We start from the raw sequence: 23,855 nt of genomic DNA, 5'->3' as shown, positions 1-23,855 counted from the left end.
GCCGGCACCTCGGTGCCGCCTCAGCCGGCTGTCCCGCGCCCCTCACCCTGGTAGCTATTGCGCGCTTACGGAGAGGGGCACAGCGGGGAGGGGGCGAGGGCAGGAGCGCCGCCCTGACTCCCCGGTGCCCGCACGGCGCTACCCGCCCCGCCGCGCTGCGGGCCCCGCGCCTTCACGAGGCGGGCCGGGCGCCAGCGGGCCGCGCACTATTTACTCCCTCAGCTGTGCGGCGTGGCCACGCCCCCTCCCGGGATTGGCTCTGCGGGCGGAAGGCCCGCGCGGCCCCCGCGCCGCCCGCCCCACCAGTGAGGGCGCCCCGGGGTGATGGACGTGCCGGCGGCCACCAATGGCAGCGAGCGCGGGCCGGCCTCGGCGGCGGCGGCGGCGGCAGTATAAGAGCAGGCCGCGCAGCCCCGCGCCTCAGTGCGAGCTCCGGCAGCGCGCAGAGGGGGAGGGCAGCGCCAGCGCTCCGCAGGCTTCCCGTCCGCCGGAACCGCGCTCCACGCCCGCTTCCCAGCATGAAAGCCTTCAGCCCGGTGCGGTCCGTCAGGAAAAACGGCCTGTCGGAGCACAACCTGGGCATCTCCCGGAGCAAAACCCCCGTGGATGATCCCATGAGCCTGCTGTACAACATGAACGACTGCTACTCTAAGCTGAAAGAGCTGGTGCCCAGCATCCCGCAGAACAAGAAAGTGAGCAAGATGGAAATCCTGCAGCACGTTATCGACTACATCCTGGACCTGCAGATCGCCTTGGACTCGCACCCCAGCATCGTCAGCCTCCACCACCAGAGACCCGGGCAGAACCCTTCCTCCAGAACTCCTCTGACCACCCTAAACACAGACATCAGCATCCTCTCGCTACAGGTAAGTGCTTCCCCCGGCTCCCCGCTGACCTGCGTGTGTGTGGGGGTAAGTCGGTATTTGCGACGCCTGGAGCGCGGTGGCCACGGAGGGGCCGGTGCTGGCCGCCTCGCCCCGCCGCCGGGGTCTGTAGCCGGGCGTGCGGCGGGAGAAGCGCTTCGAGGCCCGGGACGGCTCTCCCCCAACCCCCCGGCCACCTCGCCCTTACCCCCGTGTTGTTTGCTTCTCGCAGGCGTCCGAGTTCCCCTCAGAGCTCATGTCGAGCGACAGCAAAGCACTTTGTGGCTGAATCAAACGGTGAGTGCAGCGCATCTTGTTTCTAAACTTGGGGTAAAAAGTGCCTCCCCGGGGAATGGGAGGGCGTCGTGGTTATTGCTTAAAAATCGATCCTGAAAGTTGATCAGGACATGCCTCTATAATCGGTAAGAAATTAAGACTTACAAACTGCATCTTAGAGTCCAAAGTGTACTTTGTTACTAAGGTTCATCAGGCAGCGCAGGCTGCTGTGATACAAGTCGCTGCTTAATGCAAATGCTCTCGTTATCTGTTCGTGGAGTCATAACTTCCTGGGCCAGAGTGACTGATTGAGTTGGGAATCTTGGCACAATTCCTTAAATTCTGTGATGTGGGATTGTCTGCGCTATCAGTTAAATAAGTGACTGCTTTTAATCATATAATTGCTGTAAGAGGCAGACTGGCGCCTCTGAGCGCTGTATTTACAGAGATCTAAACAGAGATTGGACTGAGAATCCTCCTTCTACCCTTTTCCCTTGAGTGTGTGTTATTTTAATGTTCAATTTGTGCTCTTGAGAGCGAGTGTGTGAGCGTGTATGTGTTGCATCTGGACGCCAGGGTTTGCCCAATCTCTGAGTGTTTGGTTAAATGTTCAAACTGTGGCTTCCTCTCTGGCGCCAGGCTGTCCGGATCTCTGCCCTGTTAGCATTCTCCTAAATTTGCCTCTTTTTCAATCTCTTGCAGGTGTTCCACTGATGAGATTTTTTTTTGCACAAGAAAATATCTACAGGATTCTTTTTTGAGGTGCTGAATTTATTTTTCAGCTGTATCTGGAGGGGGAAATCCACATCTAACTAAAAGGACCTTTTAAAATTAATAAAGAAGAAAAAAATTCAAGATTGATCTTTATCCCCACCCCATTCTTCAACTTGGACTGAACCTAGTTATTTATGAAGACTCTTAAATACCCTTTCCCTAGTTGGAAGGCTTCCTTTATATACTATTCCCAACGTGGGGAGCAAAACAAAAATCTCACAAGGAGTTGCCCATTTTAAAGCAGACTTTGCCTTTTTTTTCCAAAGGTGGAGCGTGAGTACCAGAAGGATTCAGTGTTCAGTTTTTTAGGAAAGTCTGGTCAGAAATTACCTTTTTGACACAAACCTATGACTGAATGCTGTGTATATATTTATATATAAATATATATATATGAGTGAAACCTTGTGAACTCTTTAATTAGAGTTTTCTTGTATAGTGGCAGAAATACACATTTCTGCAAAAAGTGTAATGATGTACTTAATCATGCTAAACTTTTTATAAAAGTTTAGTTGTAAACTTAACCCTTTTTATACAAAATAAATCAAGTGTGTTTATTGAACTGATTGCTTCTTTATTCTTTGGGGACCAACTGTTTGCTGGCTTTGACTTGTGCTGTGTTGTTTTTTTTAAATACTTATACATTCTGTTACGACTTTACCAAGTAAAAATTCAAGTATGTAGAGAATATAAAGAATAAAATTATGTGAAGTGAATAATAATTCTTGTAACTTGGAAAATCTTATTTGAGTGTATATTCTAAACTTGTAAGTGATCTGTCTGTAAACAGTGTGAAAGGAACTAGAAAAGGAATTTATTACAGAGGCAATGCTATTGACAAAGTGTTTGGAAACATACAAAAGCAGTTAATCCCGAGACATTCCCATGGACTATTGCCTTTTTTTTTCTTCTTCTTCTCTCCCACCCTTATGGATGATTCAGTTCTCAGTAGTAATGGCCCAGATCTGTTAATTTGTGTTTAGAATAATCGCTCAGAATTAAGGGTTGTGGGTAGTTATTAGTCCCCCAACTATTAAGTTTCTCTAAAAAGGCTTTGAATGTAAGAGTTGGTGATGCGTTAACATGGGATCTAGAATGATGAAGTGACTGTTGCCTTTCCACACTGGAATTTTCATGCTTCCATGCAGTATTTCAATGAAATGGGGTTTCTAATCAGTTGCAGCAGCTTTTCTCTATGACTAAGATACTGAGAATTGAGCTAAATCGCTGTTGTGTTACTGATTAAACTTTGGCTGCTCCTAAAGGGACTCTTTCTCCATAAGAATTAAATTAAGTTTGAAATAGGAGTCTAAATTCCTGAACGCCAGTAACAGTTTATTTCTTTCTCCCTTTGCCCTCAGAAGCTATGCAATATCCCTTACTCTTATTCAAGTGACACTTACTGTAGCCTTTGAAGGCACTATTACTGTTCATTAGATCTGTTTAATTGTCATAAGACAGTGGATGGGGGAACGGTGCCTTATCAGATGACATTCTAATTTAAGCTCACTTATGAACTTGCCTGAAATGGGAAGTTTTGAGTCTTATATATGAATTGAGAAGAATCACTTGCAATGGGAGGAGAGGAAACTTGACTGATGCTTTGGGTAAGTACAGCTCTCTGACAGGCACTACACTTGGGACCTGAGGGAGCACATTTAAGGGTTCTGTCCTCTGGGGACTCTTAGAGTGAAAGGCAGGAGCCTCACCTGGCGCCAGTAACACTTTCACCAGCAAACAGGTGGGTGGGTGGTGCTCTGGGGCTGCAGCAGCTGCCCTTCCTTGCCCTTGACACCAAATCCATTCACGTAGGCTGAGAGAAAGCCAGCTCTGATCTCTTAATACAGAAGCTGCCCTGCCCAAGCAGAAGCACACTCTCTCAGAGGATCAGTGCAATCAGAAGACAAGAAGGGTTAGCGAAAGCTGGGACGGGGAGGGGTGGGGCACGGCACACGCGGGACAGAGCTGATCTGCTTCCCACCGTGCCCCCCCAGCAGAGATTAAGGGTCTCTCCCCCCTCAGCGAACACACGCTGGCTGTGCCTCCTGTGGCCGAACCCTGCTACTGTCGACACCCAGAGTGCGGGGTTGTTCCAACTTCGTGCAACGAACGTTTAACCCTGACAGCCCAGCAGCAAAATATTTCATTGCCACAAATCAGCACACCTCGGTCCCTAAAACACTCCTTTTAGTGTCTTTTTTAGCTAACTTTGAACAGTAACAGATTCACGGTTTTAATCGCAATATTGAGATCTTCATCCTTCCAAACTAGTAACAATCTAATGTAACTGCCACCCCATTTCCCTCTCAAAACTATTTTTTTAACCCTGTTGTTCAAAGGATGACTTTAGTGTCACTTTAAACCAACAGTTCAGTTTATGAAATTAAGGAGCTGCAACAGTCAGATCACTAATTATTTTAAGCTCAACCCCTTTAAAAACTAAAGGCATTTGCACTTTGATATGTTTAAGCTACTGGATGATTAAGACACTTGTAGAATGAAATCAATTTCCTTATCACACACAGCCAAAAGAGAAATTCACAATTTACAAGGCGTGGGGAGCTAAGCAGGAAAACAAACAAACATGTTTTTAAAAATGTAAATTAAGAAAGGAATTTTTTTTTTCCTTTTAGGATTAACTAATTCATCGACTTGACAATGCATCCCTATGATAAGAACCAGGGGCTTAAACTAGGTGCTCTACTTAAAGAAGTCACTCTTTGGTTTTGTTCTTAAGATTTTGTTGTTCAAAGATAAACAGCAAGGTCAAAGCTGACTGCCCAAAGCCATAACATTAATTCTTGAAGTTTCCTTGAAGATGGGGGATTTCTTTATTCAATAGCACCATTATTGTCTTTCCAGAATACATTAGAAAAATCTGAAATTTTCACCACTGTCCCTGGCCCATTTACACTGTCTCTGACCACAGCTGTTGCCAATGCCACTGTAAGCTGACCAGCTGAACGCGACAGATCGAGAGGACCCGTACTGGGCTACGTGATAGCAAAATGGTTTTGGCAACAATCAACAGTTAAACACTGTAAAACCTTTTCCAGCACGCCATGTGTGAAAGTTGCAAACACACCCACAGACGCTTCCCCACAGTGAAAAAAAACCCAAGGGATCCAACAAGAGACTGAAGAGGACTCTCGCCTCTAGAGGAGAGGGTTCCAAACCTGGCTTTGCCTGTTTATTGCCCTGAACACCACACGGACCAGCTCCTCATCTCATCCTAAGTCACAAACACCACACGGACCAGCTCCTCATCTCATCCTAAGTCACAAACACCACACGGACCCGCTCCTCATCTCATCCTAAGTCACAAACACCACACGGACCCGCTCCTCATCTCATCCTAAGCCAGGAGCACACACTGAAATGTTCCATCAGGATTTTCAGGGAACATCTCTGTATTATAAAGCACGTAACGCACTGCTGGTGATACGTATTGCAGCTGCCCAGAAACCTCCCATCCCACAGGCCCCGCCGCCTGCCACCAGGTAAGGGAAACCCCGGGCGCCGGCGGCTGGGGCGTCGCTCGCTCTCCCCTGGGACAACAGCCTTGCGTCTGCTGCACCAAAACCACTCTACACGCCGCTTACAGAACCAGTGCCAGCAGTTTGACAGGAACGCGAGCGGGAACGCCGACTCCCAGCTAAAATAGCACCGTACCTTGCAGCTGCCGCCTCCTCAGGCCGGCCGGCCTCCCTCAGCGGGGCCGGGCCGCGGCGGGGCCGGGCGGTGCGTGGAGGCCCAGTGCCACCCTCTGGCCCGGGCCGGGACCGCAGGCCCCGCAAAGCGAAAACGTGCTCCTACAAGGGTCAGCCGCTCGATTCTTCACATTTTACGAGTAACAGTCAGAGCACGGGTCTTCCGTGGGTTCTTTTAAAAAATCATATTTTATAGCTGCAGCTGGGAAATGGCGTTTGAGCTAACTCAGTTCTGCTGGCTGGGAATTTCACTCTGAAGCATAGCGGTTTGTAAAAATCTGAGGAAAAAGTTGCATTAAAACCATAAATACTTTGCTTGTACCATTATGGGAAAAGCACCGCTTGATCAGCACTAGTTTGTGTTTGACTCTGGAAAGGAAAACACGTTTCTAAACGATCTTGTACATGTTAAGGATTCTCCCATATGGCAGTTTGCCATCTGGGTTGATTAATGTAATGTGGAAAAGATATATAATAATTTACTAATGAGAATTATCACATTTGTGAGTAAGCGTCTCTTCCTGTTTACCACTGCCCTTGCTCACTTACATGTGACAAGAAATAATTTGCACAGCCTTTGCTGGAAGCTGTAAAGAAGAGGGGTAACAATGCAACTGCCGCATGACAAAAGATTGAGTAAACTACATAAACGCTGCTATGTAATTTTGTTTAGAAAAAGGTTTTCACAAACATACTCTTTAAAACTACTGTTTTGCAAAAGGATCAGTATTTTCTGATTCCACAGATAAATGAAAATGTTCTTTGAAACTGAATTTGTTTCATCCTCATTACCATTTTCCTCTCTAGAACAGCCATCTAAGTTATCATAATTCTAAAGTCTACGAGACAAATGCAAACAGTATTTCAATACCAGAAAGCTTATATTGCACAGCAATAGTCCCTGATTGTGTGAGTCACTTGCTAAAGTAAATTGAAGGAGGAAACAAAAGAGGAAAAACAAATGCAATTACTTTTGGAGTCAATCATAGTAACTGAGAGGAATTTGTATTTTAGTTGGTTGCTTGCCTTGAGAAATACTTCAAACATGAGGGGATGCGGGGCAGAGACTGTAAATAGGGCCAAACTGAGAAAAATTAATTGCACAGCAAGTGTTGCAGTGGACTTAGTGTTGCTGGCTGCCCTAGAAGACAGCCCTTTGGCTAGCTGTCTATCCTCACAAGAACATGAAGCATTAACAGATAATACAACGTTATATGATGTTACAGGACCTATCCGGATTTGAAACAATTAAAGTAACTACCTTGCTTGCCAAAAAGAATACGTCATTATAATTTCCAGTAAATATCCCCACAAATTACACCATGTCTGTGGTGAACAGTTTTATGAATAGATCAGGTATTTCTGCTTAAAACTAAGAGCTGGAGCCAGCTCTTAAGCTTTACTACCAATGGCACAACTTCAAAGGCTCACACAAAGCTTTTTTTTAAAAAATTTAAAGATTTTTTTTTTTTAACAGAACTGGACTGTAAATCTGCTGAATTTCTTTTCCATTTGGAAGAGAACAAATTATTTTGATGCTTACTATCTTGCATTTGAACAGACACAGAACCAGCGGTATTGCCTCAGTGAAGTCCACCTTGTGCAGCCCTGTCACTGACAGCTGCAGTAGCTGATGCCTAGGGAAGAAAGCAAGACCAGCATTATAGGATACTTCCTCCATGTACTCTCGACACCTTATGTTCTCTGGGAACAGCCTTCCTGGTATCTGTGGCATGTAGATTCACTTCCTTGTACAGTTTGTCAACACAGAAGCCAAATATCCTACCCGAGTTATACCTGTTATCTTTTTTTCTGATCCTGAGAAGAGGTGTAGCGTACTCTGAAGGGGGAGAGAGAGGGCAGGAATAGAAGAGAGAAGGGGAGGCCAGAGATAATGTGGGACTAAGTATCTGCTGCACATTAGACTGGGCAAGATCAAAGAAATACATCATGCCTTAAAAAAAAGCAATGAGATTGAAGTTTTGAGTTGTGTTTTCAGTCTTGTGCGCGAGTTTCACCCGAGTAGAGCACAGCCTCCAGACCAGACCGACCATCTCACTCAAGCAGAAAGTTTCTTACACCCCACAGAACTAAGCTGGTTTAGCTACGTCTGAAAGCAGCACTCCAGGGAAATGCCATGTTCTAGACAACCTCTAGAAGTGTCCTTCAGCCATATTTTCTGTAAACCCCATCCACAAACTCTATGTGATCTTTTAGAAATTTGTGCAGTACTTGAAGAGATGGAACGTGATTACAGTCTACTCGAAACCAATATAGAGAGCAGAGAATACAGGAGAGTTTGTGCTCACAACAGATGCTGGTGCTGAGATTTCTGCCATGTTCAGACCGGTAGCTTCATACCCAGCTGTCACATATTGACGCACTCTAGAAGAGACATAACTTTGTACATCAGAAAGGTACAGAGACGTACCTCATTAGAAATGAGAGAAAATGTTAACTCATTGACATAGTTATGCAGGAGGTTAACTGCAAGAGATGTGGAAGATGACAGAAAGTACCTATCTTCCATTTGTTAAAGGTAGGAAAGATCTGCTCCCAAGAGCAAGAGTATGCCAAAAAAAAAAAAAAAAAAAAAAAAGGCCACAAATGCGAACATGTAAATTTTTTTTTTAAGTCCAGATTGTTAATATACTGGAATAAGTGATGAGTTCATACACTGGAAAAAAGTGATGGGAAGGCTATTTCAGGAAAACTGGTTAAGCTACATTTCACAATTTCTTGGAGAAGTATCTTACTTGTGCTTTTGTATTTCTGCTCGTAAATATAAGAAAAAACAGTGCCACTGCCAGGGGTTTGCTTTTTTTAATTAAAAAGTTTGTGTAAAACACATTAAGTAAACCTCCCATTAGTAACTTTCAAAGATGTAACAGTTACAAGGCTGAGTAAACTACATGCCAAATCTATAAATTCAGTCTAGCTCTTGTTAAAATGCTGTGTTACTGCACATACATATTTTGACCCAACAGATATGAAAATAAGGTGCGACACATGCTGTTTACTAATCCTTACTGATTCCCATTTTGCTCAGATTATCCCATCGTTGCTCTTGCCACTCTTACAGAAAAAGCTGGAAGTGGTTGGACCTCATCCTGTAAGTATTAAAACTTCACAGTACCTATAAAGTTAAATTTCTAAATTCCACTGTAAATCTGCTTCTTCAGTCATTCAAAGATTTTAAGAGTTCCTTGGAGACCGAACTTTTTGACTGAACTTGTCTGATTCATGCACCTAATTAAGGATCTTTTTCTCCTTCCAATCTAATTTAGAAAAAAACCCATGCTCAGAGGAAAAAAAAAAGCTTAATTGTTTGGACCTTTTTAATAAATACATGCATTAAAAGTTGTGTATGTTATGTACATACCACATCCAACATGCAATTAGCAGTTTATTGACAGCATTATGAAAATTCTCATGATCTGAAAATCTGAACCAGATTGTCACTAATATTGAATGGTATGTTATTTTTGGGCATCTTTGAGTACTTACTATTTATCACTATTTTAGCACCCTCTGAGGTCAGCATTATTGTCCAAAAAGATAAAAGTTGGATGAACAAGGCTTGCTGGGGAAAGGAAGCACTTACAGATATCCAAAGGCAGAAGCATATACCTAGACTATGGCAGACCTGGAGGAAAGCAGATTTGTGAATTATGAGCCTAAAAATAACTTTAAATTTTTCAAATGGAAAAAGAGAACTTGGAAACCAGGCATCAGAATGAGAAAATGAATCAGGTACTTCAGGATTTACTGGAGTTCCACTGGAAAAAAAATATAGTGGGAACAACCTGTCACAAAACAATGGAAATGTGACTAAAAGTGGATGAACAAGACAAGAGGGATACACAGGGCAAAGGAATAAGTGACATCGTATACCCACCCCCCGCCCCCAAAGATAATCACTGTGATTCTGCTGGAGAAGGGAAGAAAAGCAGGTTTTATGCAAAGGATCACGGCTAATGAAAAAGTGGAAAATACAATGAACGAGACAAAGAACATGTGTCCAGGCAACAAAGAGGCAGGACAGAAGAAAGTATTTTTACAATGTAGAAAGTGATTGCAGTCACAAATTCTACAAGAAAAAACCCCAGACATAGTAGAACAAAGGTATGGAAAACTTACTCATCCTGTGAACTAAGGAAGGGAATGCACAGATTTATCGTCCAACCTCACTAAAGTGTTTTAACACAGAGTTAAAAAACTCTGTTGTAATTCCACAGTATTTACAAATATAAAGTGCTAGTTTCAGCTGGCTTTGAACCTCAACCAGAACATAGATGATTTTTTTTTTCATTTTGTAGATTATTCACATATGCATAACCTACAGAAGATAAACTGGGATTTTAGCCCTTCATTCTTATGCCTGCCATAATTGACCACATTTAACTTTTAAGGAAAAATAAGATAATTACCTGTAAAAGTATTTCTTAAAAACTTCCTTTTGCAGGTTCATTTGCTAGGAAAATTACAAATGAATCATCTTCAGTAACTCAATTCCTGCCAAGCATACTGTAACAACAGAATATTATCATAGGTAGCATGTAATTCACTTAAAACAGGGAGAGGAAAAAAACCCAGGTCAATTGACAACTTATTTTTTTGGATTCCATACTCAGGTTCATTGAATAGTGTTATTTCTGATAAAATCCTATGTATTTATAACATCCAATGCCTCACATGATCTCAGAGATTTACCAATAAATCTGTAAATAAGTAAGTAATCAGGAGATTTTTTTAATACATTGTTTACATAAGGAATAAAAGGTGGGTTTTTTTCCTTCAGTTCTATAAGCAAAAAAGGATAAAAAGGACTGTTATCAAAAATAATGGACATGATGAGCAGAGTTCAGTAAGTGACAGAGAGGAAAGAGTTCTGTGATCTAAATTTCTCTGTCAATCAGATTTGCTAATGAAAGTTGTTCATTAATAACAGCAGGTTCTTTTGATATACAATTTTCAGGTTTACAAAAACAAACCAACTCTATAAATGCGATTTTTGTGGGCATTAATTCATGCAGCAACTCTAAAGTTAGAGAGGGAGTGGATATGAAGATGCAGCATTTGTCCAACCCCAAAAAAGGATACATCTGTAGTATAACTGGAAAGCATGACTGCAGTATGTGAGGTTGATCCTAACCAAACTTCCATCCTGTTAGGTACCCAACACCAGAGAAGATTGTCCAGTACAGACTTCAGTGTAGAAAACAGCCATGGAAAACATACAAATCTTCACAGCCTGACTGCTCTGGATGCTTCAGATAGCTGCCTCAGTCATACTCATCTGTGTGAGCTGGCCTAACGCTGTCAGACTACAGTACAGACATACCCAAAAGTAGATGTTGGAAGGCTTCAGTGGAAGTACACTTGGAACTATTACTTCACATAATCAATTACTGGATATCTGTTCTTCTCTTTGAGACACCGTCACATGGAAATGTAGGACCTAAGGGTAACTGTGTGGCCATTTGATGTGAGTCCTAACAGAAAAAGATCTCAAAAAAGACCACTCACAAAGACACCTTCAGTTAAGAGATACCTCTATGTAACTGAGTATTTTGCTGAGCAGGCATTTGTATACATTCTTCAGTTTCCTGGAGAGGAAAAAAAAAAGCTTTATGAATGTAATCAAGCTTTAAAAGTACTAGTTTACTATTTCTTAGTCTCCGAACTATTGCTGAAATGTATTTTTAAATTTTTTGATCAACTGATGGCTTCCACACATTTCTTAAGCAGTTAATTACATGTCAGGAAAGAAAGTCCATTTCATTTGATGCCTATAAAGTTGGTGAATGATTTAACGTGTCCATGAAAACACTTAAAAGCCACAAACACTTCTTACCTTTCCCTTCAAAGTTCTGGTGTTCAAGCAGCTCAAAGAAGTAATTTATCAGCTATTGAAGGTGATGAAACAGGGCTTCACCAACGTAGGGGAAAATAACAATCTCATGGTTAAGACTTTGAACTGGGAGCTGCAAGACATAGCTTTTAGTCCCAATTTCCCACAGACTTTGTATGTGACCTCTGCAAGTCATTTCACTCCTTCATGTTTCTATGCATCTGTAATAATGGGAAATTTAGTCCTCTCTCTTGGGAATTCTTACAAACCAGCATGTCTGAAATGGCATGCTACTGGGCTACCTTTGTAATAGTAAACAATGGCAGCAACAGTCTTGGGCATTAAAATTGGTCATTTATCACATGAAATTGCACCTGCCACACACTCAAACAATTGCCAGTCATGACTTGGGAGTTACACGGCCTACAAACCCTCCCAGAGTAGCCACTGCTTTTAGTATTATGTTTTAAAGAAAGTGTATCAGTATCAACAAGATAGACTCTATCACAACATGCCAAAGAATGGTTCTTACCCTGTGAGTACTGTTAACACAGATTCAAGCCCTAGTTTTGATTATGTTGCTAAGCAAAAAAAAAAGTCACGGAGAAAGCATAAGCACTGGTCTTCCACATATCTCTGCGGAAGGAAAAATACATTTCTTTGGGCCTGAATATAGATCAGCTAACATGATTTTATGGAGGCCGCATTTTGCTTAAACGAGCCTGTAAGATACACATTCTCTCTCCTTTCCTACCATCCTAGAATAGTACAAAGATGATTTAAATTGTGCAGACCCATGAGGAATTGAACATAATGTAAACACTGAAGAGACAATTAAACCTGCCTGAATGACACTGTAAGAAAAGGAGAGACTGGGCACTGAAGTGCAAAATTCCTTAAGTTAAAAAGTAAACAGCAAACCATTTTTCTCAGATTCTTCCAAGATGCATACATTTAAATATCAATGTTAATAACATTGCAACACAGAAACAAAAACCCAATATGAAGACAGGCTGCATGTAAGGTTACTGTGCAAAACACAGGAATCGCACTTGTGACTAGAAGCCTGGCCATCAAGGGCATGAACAAGAAGTTATTAATCCGATATACAAAATATACTGGTTTGTTCCTCTGTTCAAGCTGGCAGCCATTGTATCCCACACAACTGGAATGGTCTGGGGTTTCCCGTTGTTGCTGCCACTGCCTCTTTGCCTCCAACCAGCTTTGTGTCCCCTGGCACTATTTCTCAGTACAGATTAAAAGTGTGACCTTTTGCATTTGAACTTCTATCTCTGCTCCTCTGCAGGGGAATTTTGCAACTCTTTCTCTTTCACGGGTATTTACACTCAGGCCTACTCCCTTCAGTGAATTTCCCAGGAAAACAAATGGTTTGGCACATGCTGTTTTTCCTTTGGGAGTCCTATCGGTGGTGAATGCAGTGACAGCTGCTGCTTGAAACAAAATTCTGTGCATTTTTGCTATGTAAAACCAAAAAGTGCAAACCAGAGTGGCAGGAAGTTATCTTACGATTCTTCTTGTTCACTTACATTACTCTCAAATGCTCCCAGTGAATGAAATTCCACAACTTCCCCAGGTAATGCTGATATTACTTTATTAGAAAGTTTTATTTTCAGAATGTTGTTCTTTTCCCACCGCAAATGAGACAGCTGATTACTTTGTGCTTGACTGATGCAGCTTCTAAAAGTACTTCTGTAACAGTATTTCACATATGAAAACATTACGTCCATTCAGCCTTCCTTCTTTTACACTCAACAAATCCAACTTTTTCAGTATTACACACCGGTAAGTAATTTTTTCTGGTATTTTTGCTGTTCTCCTCCAGTTGCTTATTAAAGGTGCTCAGGTCTGGACACAACACACCTTCAGCAATGAGGCACGCGTCTCCTGGATTGTATGATACTCCTATCAATACACTGCTCAGAAATTTCCGTTTCTTCCCTCTACTTCCAACAGCATCACTTACCTTGTTAGCTTAGTACTGGTTTACCAGCCATGCTAAAACCCCATTCTCTTCTGCAGTATTTCAGTGGGTTAGACTCCATTTTATATTTGTGCATTTGATTTCACTTTCATAAGCGCAATACTTTATACTTGCCTTCATTGAATGACATCATGTTAATTTAGAGTCCTCTATGTATCAAGTGATTCTGCCCTTTGGGATAAGGCAAGTTCAGACAAGAGTAAACTCTGAAATTCCACCGATAAGGTTGCTAATAATAATACCGAACAGAAATGGACGCGACCCTGCTTTAACACGGGATAATTGATAATCGCTCCAAGTCTACCTTTTCAAGCAGTCTGCTTTCACTTCATTGCATGATTTGCTGAAGCTTCGATGATAAAAAAGTCCTACTGCAGTAAAACATGCATGACATCTGCTGATTCCATCTTCTGCAGGCCAGTTAGCTAAAGGACTAAATTAGAGCAATTTGATAAGGGTCATTCCTGAAAACACCACATTGACTTTCAGACCTGAAGTTTAAATACCTGATGAATAACAAAAGCTTGATGAATAAAGTTCTTGCAGACTGATCAAAGTGAAGATGACTTGTAATTCTCCAGACACTCCCTTTTCCCCTCAAATACGCTTCCAGGTAGTCCTTCCCTACCTTCTAACACCTGTATCTCCATGATACAGCTGTCTCCTCTTTTCTCCAAGAAAAGTGATCATGGTTTATGGATTGTCTTGACTGGATCCTTAGCTTCAACACGAAGCAAAGCTGGGCCATACTGACATGAGCCAGTCACTGAAAGAAAAACCAAATGCGCTCAAATTACTATCTGGACAAAAATTCTTGGTATGCTAGACAAGCCTAAGCGTTCAGAACCTCCTGTTCCTGATCTTAAAAGCATTCTCTTTTTAGTAAGTACTCATTTCTTAGGATTACACAATTCCTCTGCATAATTTAGCTTTGTAGGATAATTGGAGAGAAGAAAAATATATCCAAAGGTAAGTCTCTGGTGCTGTCCTTAAGCCTACACAGTCAACCTACCTTGAATTATTTTTGTGTTTCTGCCTGGTTTTCATCAGAAAGCACTAAACAGAAAGCCTTACAATAGCTAAATGTGAATGCATTTTAATGATGTTTTCTTTAGAGTATTTTCCAAATCCAAATAATTCGAAGATAACTGAACTGAGCACATTTCAGTGCTACATAGCATCAATTTGGAAAATTTTAATTACTACCTTCAGTATTTTTTTTCTGAAATCTCTTTTCTTTAGCAGTGATTTACTTTCATAGAAGTGTTGCTCATTTGCATATTTATATTGTAATTGCACTTTTTCCCAGGCAGTTAAAAATCTTCAACTTTTGCACTGTCCACAGCATGTGTTCACTCCACATCCGCAGCTCATACCTGAGATACAGGTGCTGTGTCATCTCAGTCCTGGTTCCACTACAAAATTCCAGATTTCTCAGACTTACTCTTCAGGGTAACCTACAAAATTTTTTTCTCCATTTTAAAACCTGTATTTAAACATCTCCATGCATTACTCTCAGTGACCTGGAAAGGGGTGTCCAAACCTTTATACTAAGGCTAATGGATCGATCTTACAAGCTTAGTGTTAACTCCTAGATACCCGTCTGATGGCCTAACTTTTGCTGAACACCAGCTCAAAGTCTGTTGGCCCTGCTCCAAGCAGAGAAGAGCTTGACAACTATCTACAGTGGAGACTCTCCTCAGTGGCTGCCAGAGTTCTGATGAAGTGTGCCACTACGACTGAGCAGGTTCCACTGTAGACATGTCATATATCATGATCCTGTTTAGCAGACTTTTCAGATAGCTTTGCTGACTTGAAAGATCCTGACTTGAAGACACGACCACCACCTCCTAACATCCTGGTCATGGAAGAATGGCCTAGGTATGGGAGGCTACATGAGAATTAAATTCCCTAGTTAAAACAGAATCACTTGGGAAGAGGGAAAGCCATAAAATCTCACCAACACTTTGTCCAAAAAGGTGGCAGTGGCCGAGTCTCACATGTGGATTTCACCTGCTCTCCTGAACAATGTTGTAAGGTCCAAAGTTCTGTCCTGTAGTCAGACCTGATCATTACCTGGTTTGCTCCTGCTGGTCTTCCAGACTGCAAGCAATTCAATTAAACCTAGAGAACCTTTGAGAATACTGAATGAACATGTGCAAGTGGTGCGCCAGGACAACTTTGCCAAGTGAATGTGGAGCAAATCATGGGATGGCTGAGCTTCTTTAGCTCCAACAGAAAGTCCAAAGACTGGACCTTCAGCAGGGAGAGAACAGACAGAAGGCTAAGGATTTCTCCCATAGCATGGGAACATCAGTACTCCTAACACTGACAGACATCCAGTATTCACATTGAAATAGGAAGGCTGAGTGGACTAGGAGGGTAAGGAATTTTTCATCACATCAGAGATTAGAAAGAGATGTTATTTCGAGATTTGTTACTGACAGAGCAAAAAATTCTATGTGATGTAAGAAATCCCAGAAACATGCACACTGAATTCCTGATCATAGACCTGGGAATATATTGAACAGGGATTAAAGTTAAGGACACTTCAGGAACAGAAAGCTCTGCTGCTTACAGTAAAGTAAAAAAATATGCATTGAAATAAATCAGGATTCATAAATACATACGTACATATATATATATATATATATGCACGCACACAAAATCAGGACAAAGAAATTACAATTCTGTTCCCAGTCACGACTCAAGTCATCCACCACATATTTAAAACACTCAGGAGAGGAATGGGCAGATGAATATGGTGCTTAACATACAAAACCCAAGGATTTCTGGCCTGTGAGAAGTAGACCTTGTACCATACTGTACATTGCTCCAATAAATCTCTTCGGTGTTAACTGCCACTTGAACACCCCACCTCTGACTATGGAAGAGAAATGCCCAACATGTGTTTCAGACCTACATTATGAGATATTGATGAGCAGAATTTCCTCCTCTTCAGTCTGAGCATGTCTCTGAGAAGTGATATGTTACCGTCTTGTAATGGAGATACGCAGAAAGAGACACCTTTTTACATAAAGTAGCTGAGTTTCACTGTCACAGTCTGGGATTTCTCAACTTCTAGAAGTATGCCATGGGATTATACAGTTCACTGCTAGGCCTCAAAACAGATGTCGACAGATAAAAAAAACCCCAAAAACAAAATAAAAACCAAACAAAAATGCCATAAGGTTGTTTTCCCAGGTACTACAGAAAAACTAGAAAGGAACTTATTGTAGTAGGAGGATGAGTGTCCAACTACTTTATCCAACTTTTCACATCCTGAAATGAAACCTGAGGAACCTGAGGAAAAAAAAACCCTGATGGGTTTCTTCTTTCCCCACCCTTTCTTGAACTCCAGGGGCTATTTAAATATAGGTTATTTTTTTGAAAAAATCTACTGGCTTTTGAATTAAAAAAAAATATTGAAGAAGCATAAAATAGTTTCTAGAACCTGAGCAAACTGGTATTATCGTATGTTTTTAGAAGCCAGTCATTCAGGCAAAGGAGTCCTGGTCCAACTCAGATGAACTATCATGAGTCTTTGCTCAAATGAGTAATTTGCATTTTTTTCTGAAAGTTCAAATATTTTCAAGGATAAGAATAAAACAACAGTCCCCTTCCTATATTGGAAAATAACAGAAATGGGACTACTTTCCTGAATTTGAATTTCAAGCAAAACTGCCTTCTTTTGCAAATCTAAGATGAATCACTATTGTACTTTCTGCTTGGATATGAAGTGTGTGTACTGTAAATGCAGAAAAATGAGTACTATGGGTCCCAGTATCGCAAAGAACCTACCAGGTGCTTAAAGAAATTACTGTACAGAGAGGCCTGAAAGTTGATGTGAAGACTGTGCAGTAAAACAAAACAAAAGATAATTATTGAACACTGTAGCCATGGACTACGAAATTAAAGACTCCAGTTCATATTAGCATATAAAAAGATCTGATGAAGCTGAGCTAGTCTGTCATCAGATGGAAGAGAGGCAGAAGGTAGCACAGATGGTGAAAACAGAGGAAATTATTCATGGTTCCTCATCACACCTTGAAAGTAGCTACTGAAAAGATGTTGTTGAAAATTAAGACCAGAAGGCATCCAGGAAGAACAAAACCTTGCAACCCTCCCTTATATTCTGAAGGTGTAAATATGTCCTGAGGTTAAATAGGCTTATGGTTTGAGGATTTGTCTTTCATGGAAAATGAAAAAAATCAAGATTTCTTTTTATCTTTCAGAGTAAAAATACCTGAACACCGAAGGTTGGCTCTTGAGTCTTTAAACAAATGTAGAACCTCATAAATTTTGGCATACTAGATCAACACTCATCAACATAAGTCCTCAAAGTTTATCTTTCTTTAGATTACTTCAAAGCAAGAGCTAAAATATCCTGTACATTACATTATTTGCAGTGCCATTCAGACCTGCAGCATCAAGCGTAACTTACAGATGTCCATGAGGAAAAGTAACACTTCCTGCGTGCAGCCCTAAAGTTTTTCTAGACTCTTAACAGACTACTTACAAAGCGGATGAGGTGACAACGGGCTTATCTTATTGAGCAAGCACTGTCTGATTATTTGTCAAGAATACTTGTAAGGAAATCAAGAAGCAGATTTTCCCTCCACTAAAGCGTTTGAAGGTTCTTTCCATTGGCAGATATAAACTACTGCACTTTTTTAGATGTGTCCATTACTGTCCACAACAAAGTTATCAGATAAAGTGTATTTTAAGTCCTATTTTGCGGACTGTGGATATGTATATCCTGTGAATTTTCCAGGACATGAGGAAGAGGACGGAGAGAAGTGAGCAAAATATTTATTGTAGAATGTAGACCCTACGTAGGTTGTAAAACCTTCCTAGGGTAGAAAACCCCACCAAACAAAAATCCCCATCCAAGAAGAAAACACCACCACCACAGCAAGACAGTATTTTCTATCGTTGCTGAAGTGGGAAAAATGGCAGTGTGCAGCGGTTCTAAGGTTTTGATAAAAGAAGTTGAAGAGAAGGTTAAATTACACTGTCAGGGACCAAAGCCCCAGCTACCAGTCAGGTGGTGAGGCAGAACTGAAAGAGCTCCAAGTATTCTACACGATGTACTCATGCACTGCACAGGGTGAGTAGGGGCAAGACAGGACATAAGTGTGTCCAGTAAGAACAAGGAAAAGCAGACATACTTAAGTCCCAAATGACTGGCACGCCAAAGACATTCAAGAGTTAGAATCATAACTTTTTGCCAAAAGCACAGGACCACAAACAGGCTGCAAGGTTTACAGTCAAACAGGAAACATAAGGAGGAGGATGAACAAAAATGCTGAGTGATGACAGAAAGCTAACTTAACAGTAATCTTCTGTTTAGTTTGCAGGACTTCTCATGGTTTATAAGAACATAAAATAAAGGAAGCCTCTGATATCAATAAAAGTCCAATTTGACTGGCAGATGAAAGCTCAGCACTCAACTCTTGACTCTCCTGGAATATAGGTATAATTCCATATTCTACTATTGCTGAGGTGGGAAAGGATTTTTCTGGTGTCCAAAATGAGGCTAGTAAAATTTTGCTGCCTCTGAAAAGTACTATGTAAATTCAGAAAGATTTGAAGGTGCCATGATATGTAAACAGATTCAAGAATATGTATTGCCTTTAGCCAAGCACAAACCATTGCACCATTTCAGAAGAGAGAAATATTAAAAACCAAAGAAGTTAAATCTCTGCTGATTGCTTCCCTGTAGTTTAATTAGTGAGGAAAGGCAGTAAGGCATCACAGAACTTCCATTTTAGTTTTACTGTTCCCCACAGTCAGTATTTTATGCCTGTGTTTTTATTTCTAGGTTCCAGGGACCCATAGAAACCATTCAAACTTTGTTCTTTTGTTTTCTATCATGAGAAATCCTGGACACAAATAAAATCTTAAAATGAACCACTGTTATTCCTCCCCTTCCCTTCTCTTTCATAAACAATAAATATGTTGTACTCAAGTAATGGCAGACAGACACACTGGTTTACTTACAAAGACAACTCTGCAATCCAGGTTACTTCTGTAAGAAGCAATGAGGTGGCATGGTACCAGTTCTCAGAAAGGTGACTTGAAACATGAAAGAACCCTGTACACCGTGCTATGTAGTGGCAACTAAGAACTCACATAATAAAAAGTATGCTCTGTTGCTAGAATCTCATCTTTGAAAGAAATATACACCAACTCTCAAATACAACCTTTTTTTGCATTAAACCTCAACATAACCTCTCACCTATTTTTTTTTCTCTCCAAAAGACCACGTTCTTTAAAATATTCCAAGGTTTCTTTCTTTTTTCCCCTTCCACTTCAGAAGGTGACCCCAAGATATGATAAACTAAGAGAAAGAAACTGGCCAACAGTATTTCTTTTAGAAGTTCAACCAATGTCACTACCATAACAAAACATGCTTTGGGAAAGAAAAAAAACACCTTTTAATGCTTTTTAAGACAAACAAACATTTGGTGCTGTGAGTATCAGCTTTATTAAGGAACTACAATCACTTATAACGGAGAAAAAATTGCTAAAACCCCTGTAACTTTGAGTCCTTCTAGAAAATGGGGCATACATTTCCAGAACAAAGCTTGACTAAAATACTAGGTGCATCACAGGAGTCAGCCTTGCAAATGAAAATACAAATGTTAGCCTCAGAGTTCAATAAAAGAAGAAAACCCTCCTATATCATTACTCTTATGTTTTACCACCAAAGAACCGAATCATTGCAGTGCCTGCAATTACAGAATTACAGAAGCTGTGCTAAGCTGCAATGAATACACACATCTTACAGTTCTATGCAGACTTTAACAAAGCAATCATAAGCAACCTAAGCATAAGATCAGTGAAATAAAACATGAAACACACTACAGAAAAAAAAAAAAAAAACTTCTTATGAGCCTTAAATTGCATTTTGACTTCTATAATCTACTTCTATTTGTTAACCAAAGGGCAGAACATACTGCATACTCAGCTTGCATGATAGACATCTTTAATGAAAAAGTTATCAGGATGTTAAATAGCTAATATAATCTTTTTAACACTGTTTGTTAGGTCTCCACATGCCAATTAGTGTTTAGAAAATTCCTAGTTCTGTTGGAAACACAGTTTAATATTATTTATATTATTACAATTCTTGAGCACCTACTTCCCCTATATTTTCTCCTTTTTGCTGAAATTCAGAAACCTGTGAGAACATGTCAAACTCATGAAACTGTTCTGTATTCCCATGGAGAAAGATTCTAGGTAAAATTATCCCCACCCTGCCCTTAAACTGATGAAATGGGCCTGACTAAATCTAGAAAATATAATGCACAAGGCTAACAGAAAACAGTTAGCAGAGTCTTTTCAGTCCTCTCTGCTTAACTGGAACTTGAATTTTGCTCCAGGTTCTCCCCATTACAGCTATTATTTGGCACAGAAAAGACCAAAATCCTAACAGCAAGCTTTATCTCACACTAACTAGCACGTTGTGTATTTCTCATGTGTCTGAAAATTCACTACTAGGTATTAACACATCTACTTTACCACAACTGTGGCTTTTAGTTAAGAGACCTCAAATATCCAGGTTATTATTTTCTTTTGCAATTTCTTGGTAATGTATTTAGAAACTTAAATAAACCCATCACAGATGACAAAGCTGGTCAAGATGATCGAGGCCACAGGGTGCAACATGCTGGACTATGGATAACAGATGCTACTGGGATCCTCTGCCTTTGTGTCTTGTGCCTGTACAAAGAACTTCCCATATTCTCACTGTGAGGTCCAGAAAGCTTCCCACAAATGATCAAAGATAAAAAATGGACTTTGAGGATTCTGTGGACAGAACTGAACAGCTGAACCCCAGATAAAAAGAGAAACCACCTATTTTCAGCATACCATATAAACCCATGTTAAGTGTGTCCCAGGAAAGTTTCCCAAAGATTATATATAAAAAATAATAACGAGAAGAAACAAAAAAAATCAACAGTATTTAAAAAAAATCCCAACCCTCAACAACCCTTAAGAAAGCCAAGGACTGAAAACATACTAAAACCACATATGTATTCTGCTGCATGAGCAAAGGCATACAGGGTGACCAGATATCCCAGACTGAATAGGACAGGCACAAAATGGAAACCTTCTTCCTGAATCTCCAAGAATTTTACTAGATCATTATTTTGTTGCAAGTTTTACAAGTGAGATGTAAGAATTTCCCTCTCCCCCCTTCCTCATAAACTGCAACCCTGGAAAAAGCTGCCAAATAGCCATAACAGTCTCACATAAATCCTGGAATGTTACTTGCATCCAGTTTTTCCTTTCAAAACCAATTTAACCCTACCATGCAAACATATCCAGGCATCAGAACAAGAGAACAAGCCAAGCTGTGCTCTTCAGATTCAGTTAGGCAAAGAAGTCATGGTTTCAAGTTCCTGTAGTGTTCAGCCATCCAAAATTAGAGTAGATACATAAACTATTGTTACAAGAGTTCTGGAAAGTGGAGAGTACCAGAAATAAGTTTGCAGTTGTCTTATTGTTTCATAATCTTCATTCGTTACCATTCTCCATGGTACTCTTTGGTTCCATGACTCCCACAAATCACATAGCTAACATTTAAGATTTCAACACTGGAAATTGTTTATGGTTTCTTAACTCCAAGAATTGTGCAACAAACTAAGCAAGCTAGTAACCATAGTAACCGCGGTACAGAGAATACAAGTTTCAGCTATCAAACTGCAGCGTATTTTTAATTCTTGCAAATGCTATTCTTTCATATTCTGTATGTGAAAAATTCATTAAACATTACAGTAACTAACATACGTATCTATTACGTACTAAAAGGGTTCTTGCTGCTGTGCTGTATTAAGTACTCCATTTCTCTCATCTCTCTTTTCCTCTCTCCCTTTATCAGAGTACTACACTTTCTTCTGTTTGCTTATGAACACCTGTGTAAAAAAATTAAAAAGATGCTTCAGTAGAGAAGAAAAATGCACTCTGTCTAGTTATTTTTACGCAAGCAGATTCCACGAGTCAGTTTTATTTCCCGGACCATTAATAAACACCTTTTGTAGCATACTGTCCTGGAACTGGCTATGAAGCACTCTTATTTTGCTGGTTCTAGGAACTTCGCTAGGAAGGCGTTAAATAACAAGCCCATGAACACATCTGATTATATAAACTGCAGCATGCATTACTATATAATGCAGTTAAAGCAGTTAAAGGAAGCAGGACTGAACCACTGTTTGGAACTGAAATGATTTTAGGTACCCACATCACAGACAGGGCACAGGTCTACATACCCAAAAAGAGAAATACATTAAGACCTGTAAAATCTTACACAGACACTTTGCTTGCAATTATTGTTTCTTAGCGATGATAAGCAATTATGCTGGTATTAGTGAATACAAGATAGAAGCACTGAAAAGTTTACTACTCAATGACCCATTTCAACCCAATTTTGGTATTTTATGAAGCCTTGAGGAATAAAACTTTCAGGAACACAAAGATCTCAGAGTTATATGGAAACTTAAAATTCACCTATTTGGATTATTTGAAGAACAGATTTGAAATAACTGATGTCTTTCATCAATACTGTCAATATGTCTAAATGAAAGCTACACTTCTTGTCCTCTCTTATGAAACAATGCTTCTAAGTATCTTTATGTAAAAAAGCTTCTACATCCAAAAAATTTCAGAAAGTAGCGATATACTCTTTTCTTTTTCTTTTTTTTTTATTTTTTTCAATAGGAAGAACCACCTAAACCAAAAAACTGTTCCCAAGCAAGCTACACAGGCTTCAGGGGCTTCTGATTTTGTTTTGGGAGGCTTTTTGTTTAAACTAATCATCTTTCTTATAGATTAAGATACATGCACACAAAGTTTCCAACACTTCTGTAACACTCTGGTAAGTAAATTTTAATTCAATCAAATACCAATTTAACAGAATCCAAAAACTTACTGATCACAACTCCAGTCCTGTAAGTATGAGACATTCATGCAATGAAAAAATAAAAAGCCTAGGTAAAGCCAGTTTTTCTCTGTTGACTCTGGCACAGAAAAGCACCCTCTTGATTTAGACAACGGAGGCCATGACCACATGGTCCTGCTGGAGGCATCTGGTTGTAGATGCAGTAGGACAGAAACAAAGCTGCTCCAAACCACCAGCACATGTTAATTGCCACAAACAGTGGGATTACTGCTTTGGACCAGCAGGAGGTGGCCCCATCTCTGCAGCTCACAGCACTTCCTTTAGAGACGTCTGCTCTGGCAACTCCATTTATCAAATCTATTTTTATACTCGATGCTTATTTAGTATTGTATTGATAACAATATAGGTTTAATGCATTCTGTTTAATTAAATTCATGAAGTAGTTTAACCAAAACAACATGGATATGACATT

The 23,855-nt window shown here is 40.3% G+C and overlaps 1 protein-coding gene across 1 annotated transcript; it reads left to right on the top strand.

Moving 5' to 3' along the window:
• The first annotated feature begins 414 nt into the window (after window positions 1-414).
• Window positions 415-2,472, top strand: ID2 (inhibitor of DNA binding 2). Its single transcript, XM_005238151.4, has 3 exons — window positions 415-866; window positions 1,096-1,160; window positions 1,842-2,472. Exons 1-2 carry the CDS (start codon window positions 519-521, stop codon window positions 1,150-1,152), a joined length of 405 nt encoding a protein of 134 aa, XP_005238208.1. The 5' UTR covers window positions 415-518; the 3' UTR covers window positions 1,153-1,160; window positions 1,842-2,472.
• The last annotated feature ends 21,383 nt before the right edge of the window (window positions 2,473-23,855 follow it).

The sequence above is a fragment of the Falco peregrinus genome, chromosome 7, assembly GCF_023634155.1.
Source record: "Falco peregrinus isolate bFalPer1 chromosome 7, bFalPer1.pri, whole genome shotgun sequence".
Lineage (NCBI taxonomy): Eukaryota > Metazoa > Chordata > Aves > Falconiformes > Falconidae > Falco > Falco peregrinus.
This window is presented reverse-complemented; position numbering and strand designations above follow the sequence as displayed.

Coding starts and splice junctions, on each gene's coding strand:
- ID2 (XM_005238151.4), top strand. CDS start 519: ATGAAAGCCTTCAGCCCGGTGCGGTCCGTCAGGAAAAACGGCCTGTCG. Junction 867..1,095: donor TCAGCATCCTCTCGCTACAG/GTAAGTGCTTCC, acceptor TGCTTCTCGCAG/GCGTCCGAGTTCCCCTCAGA.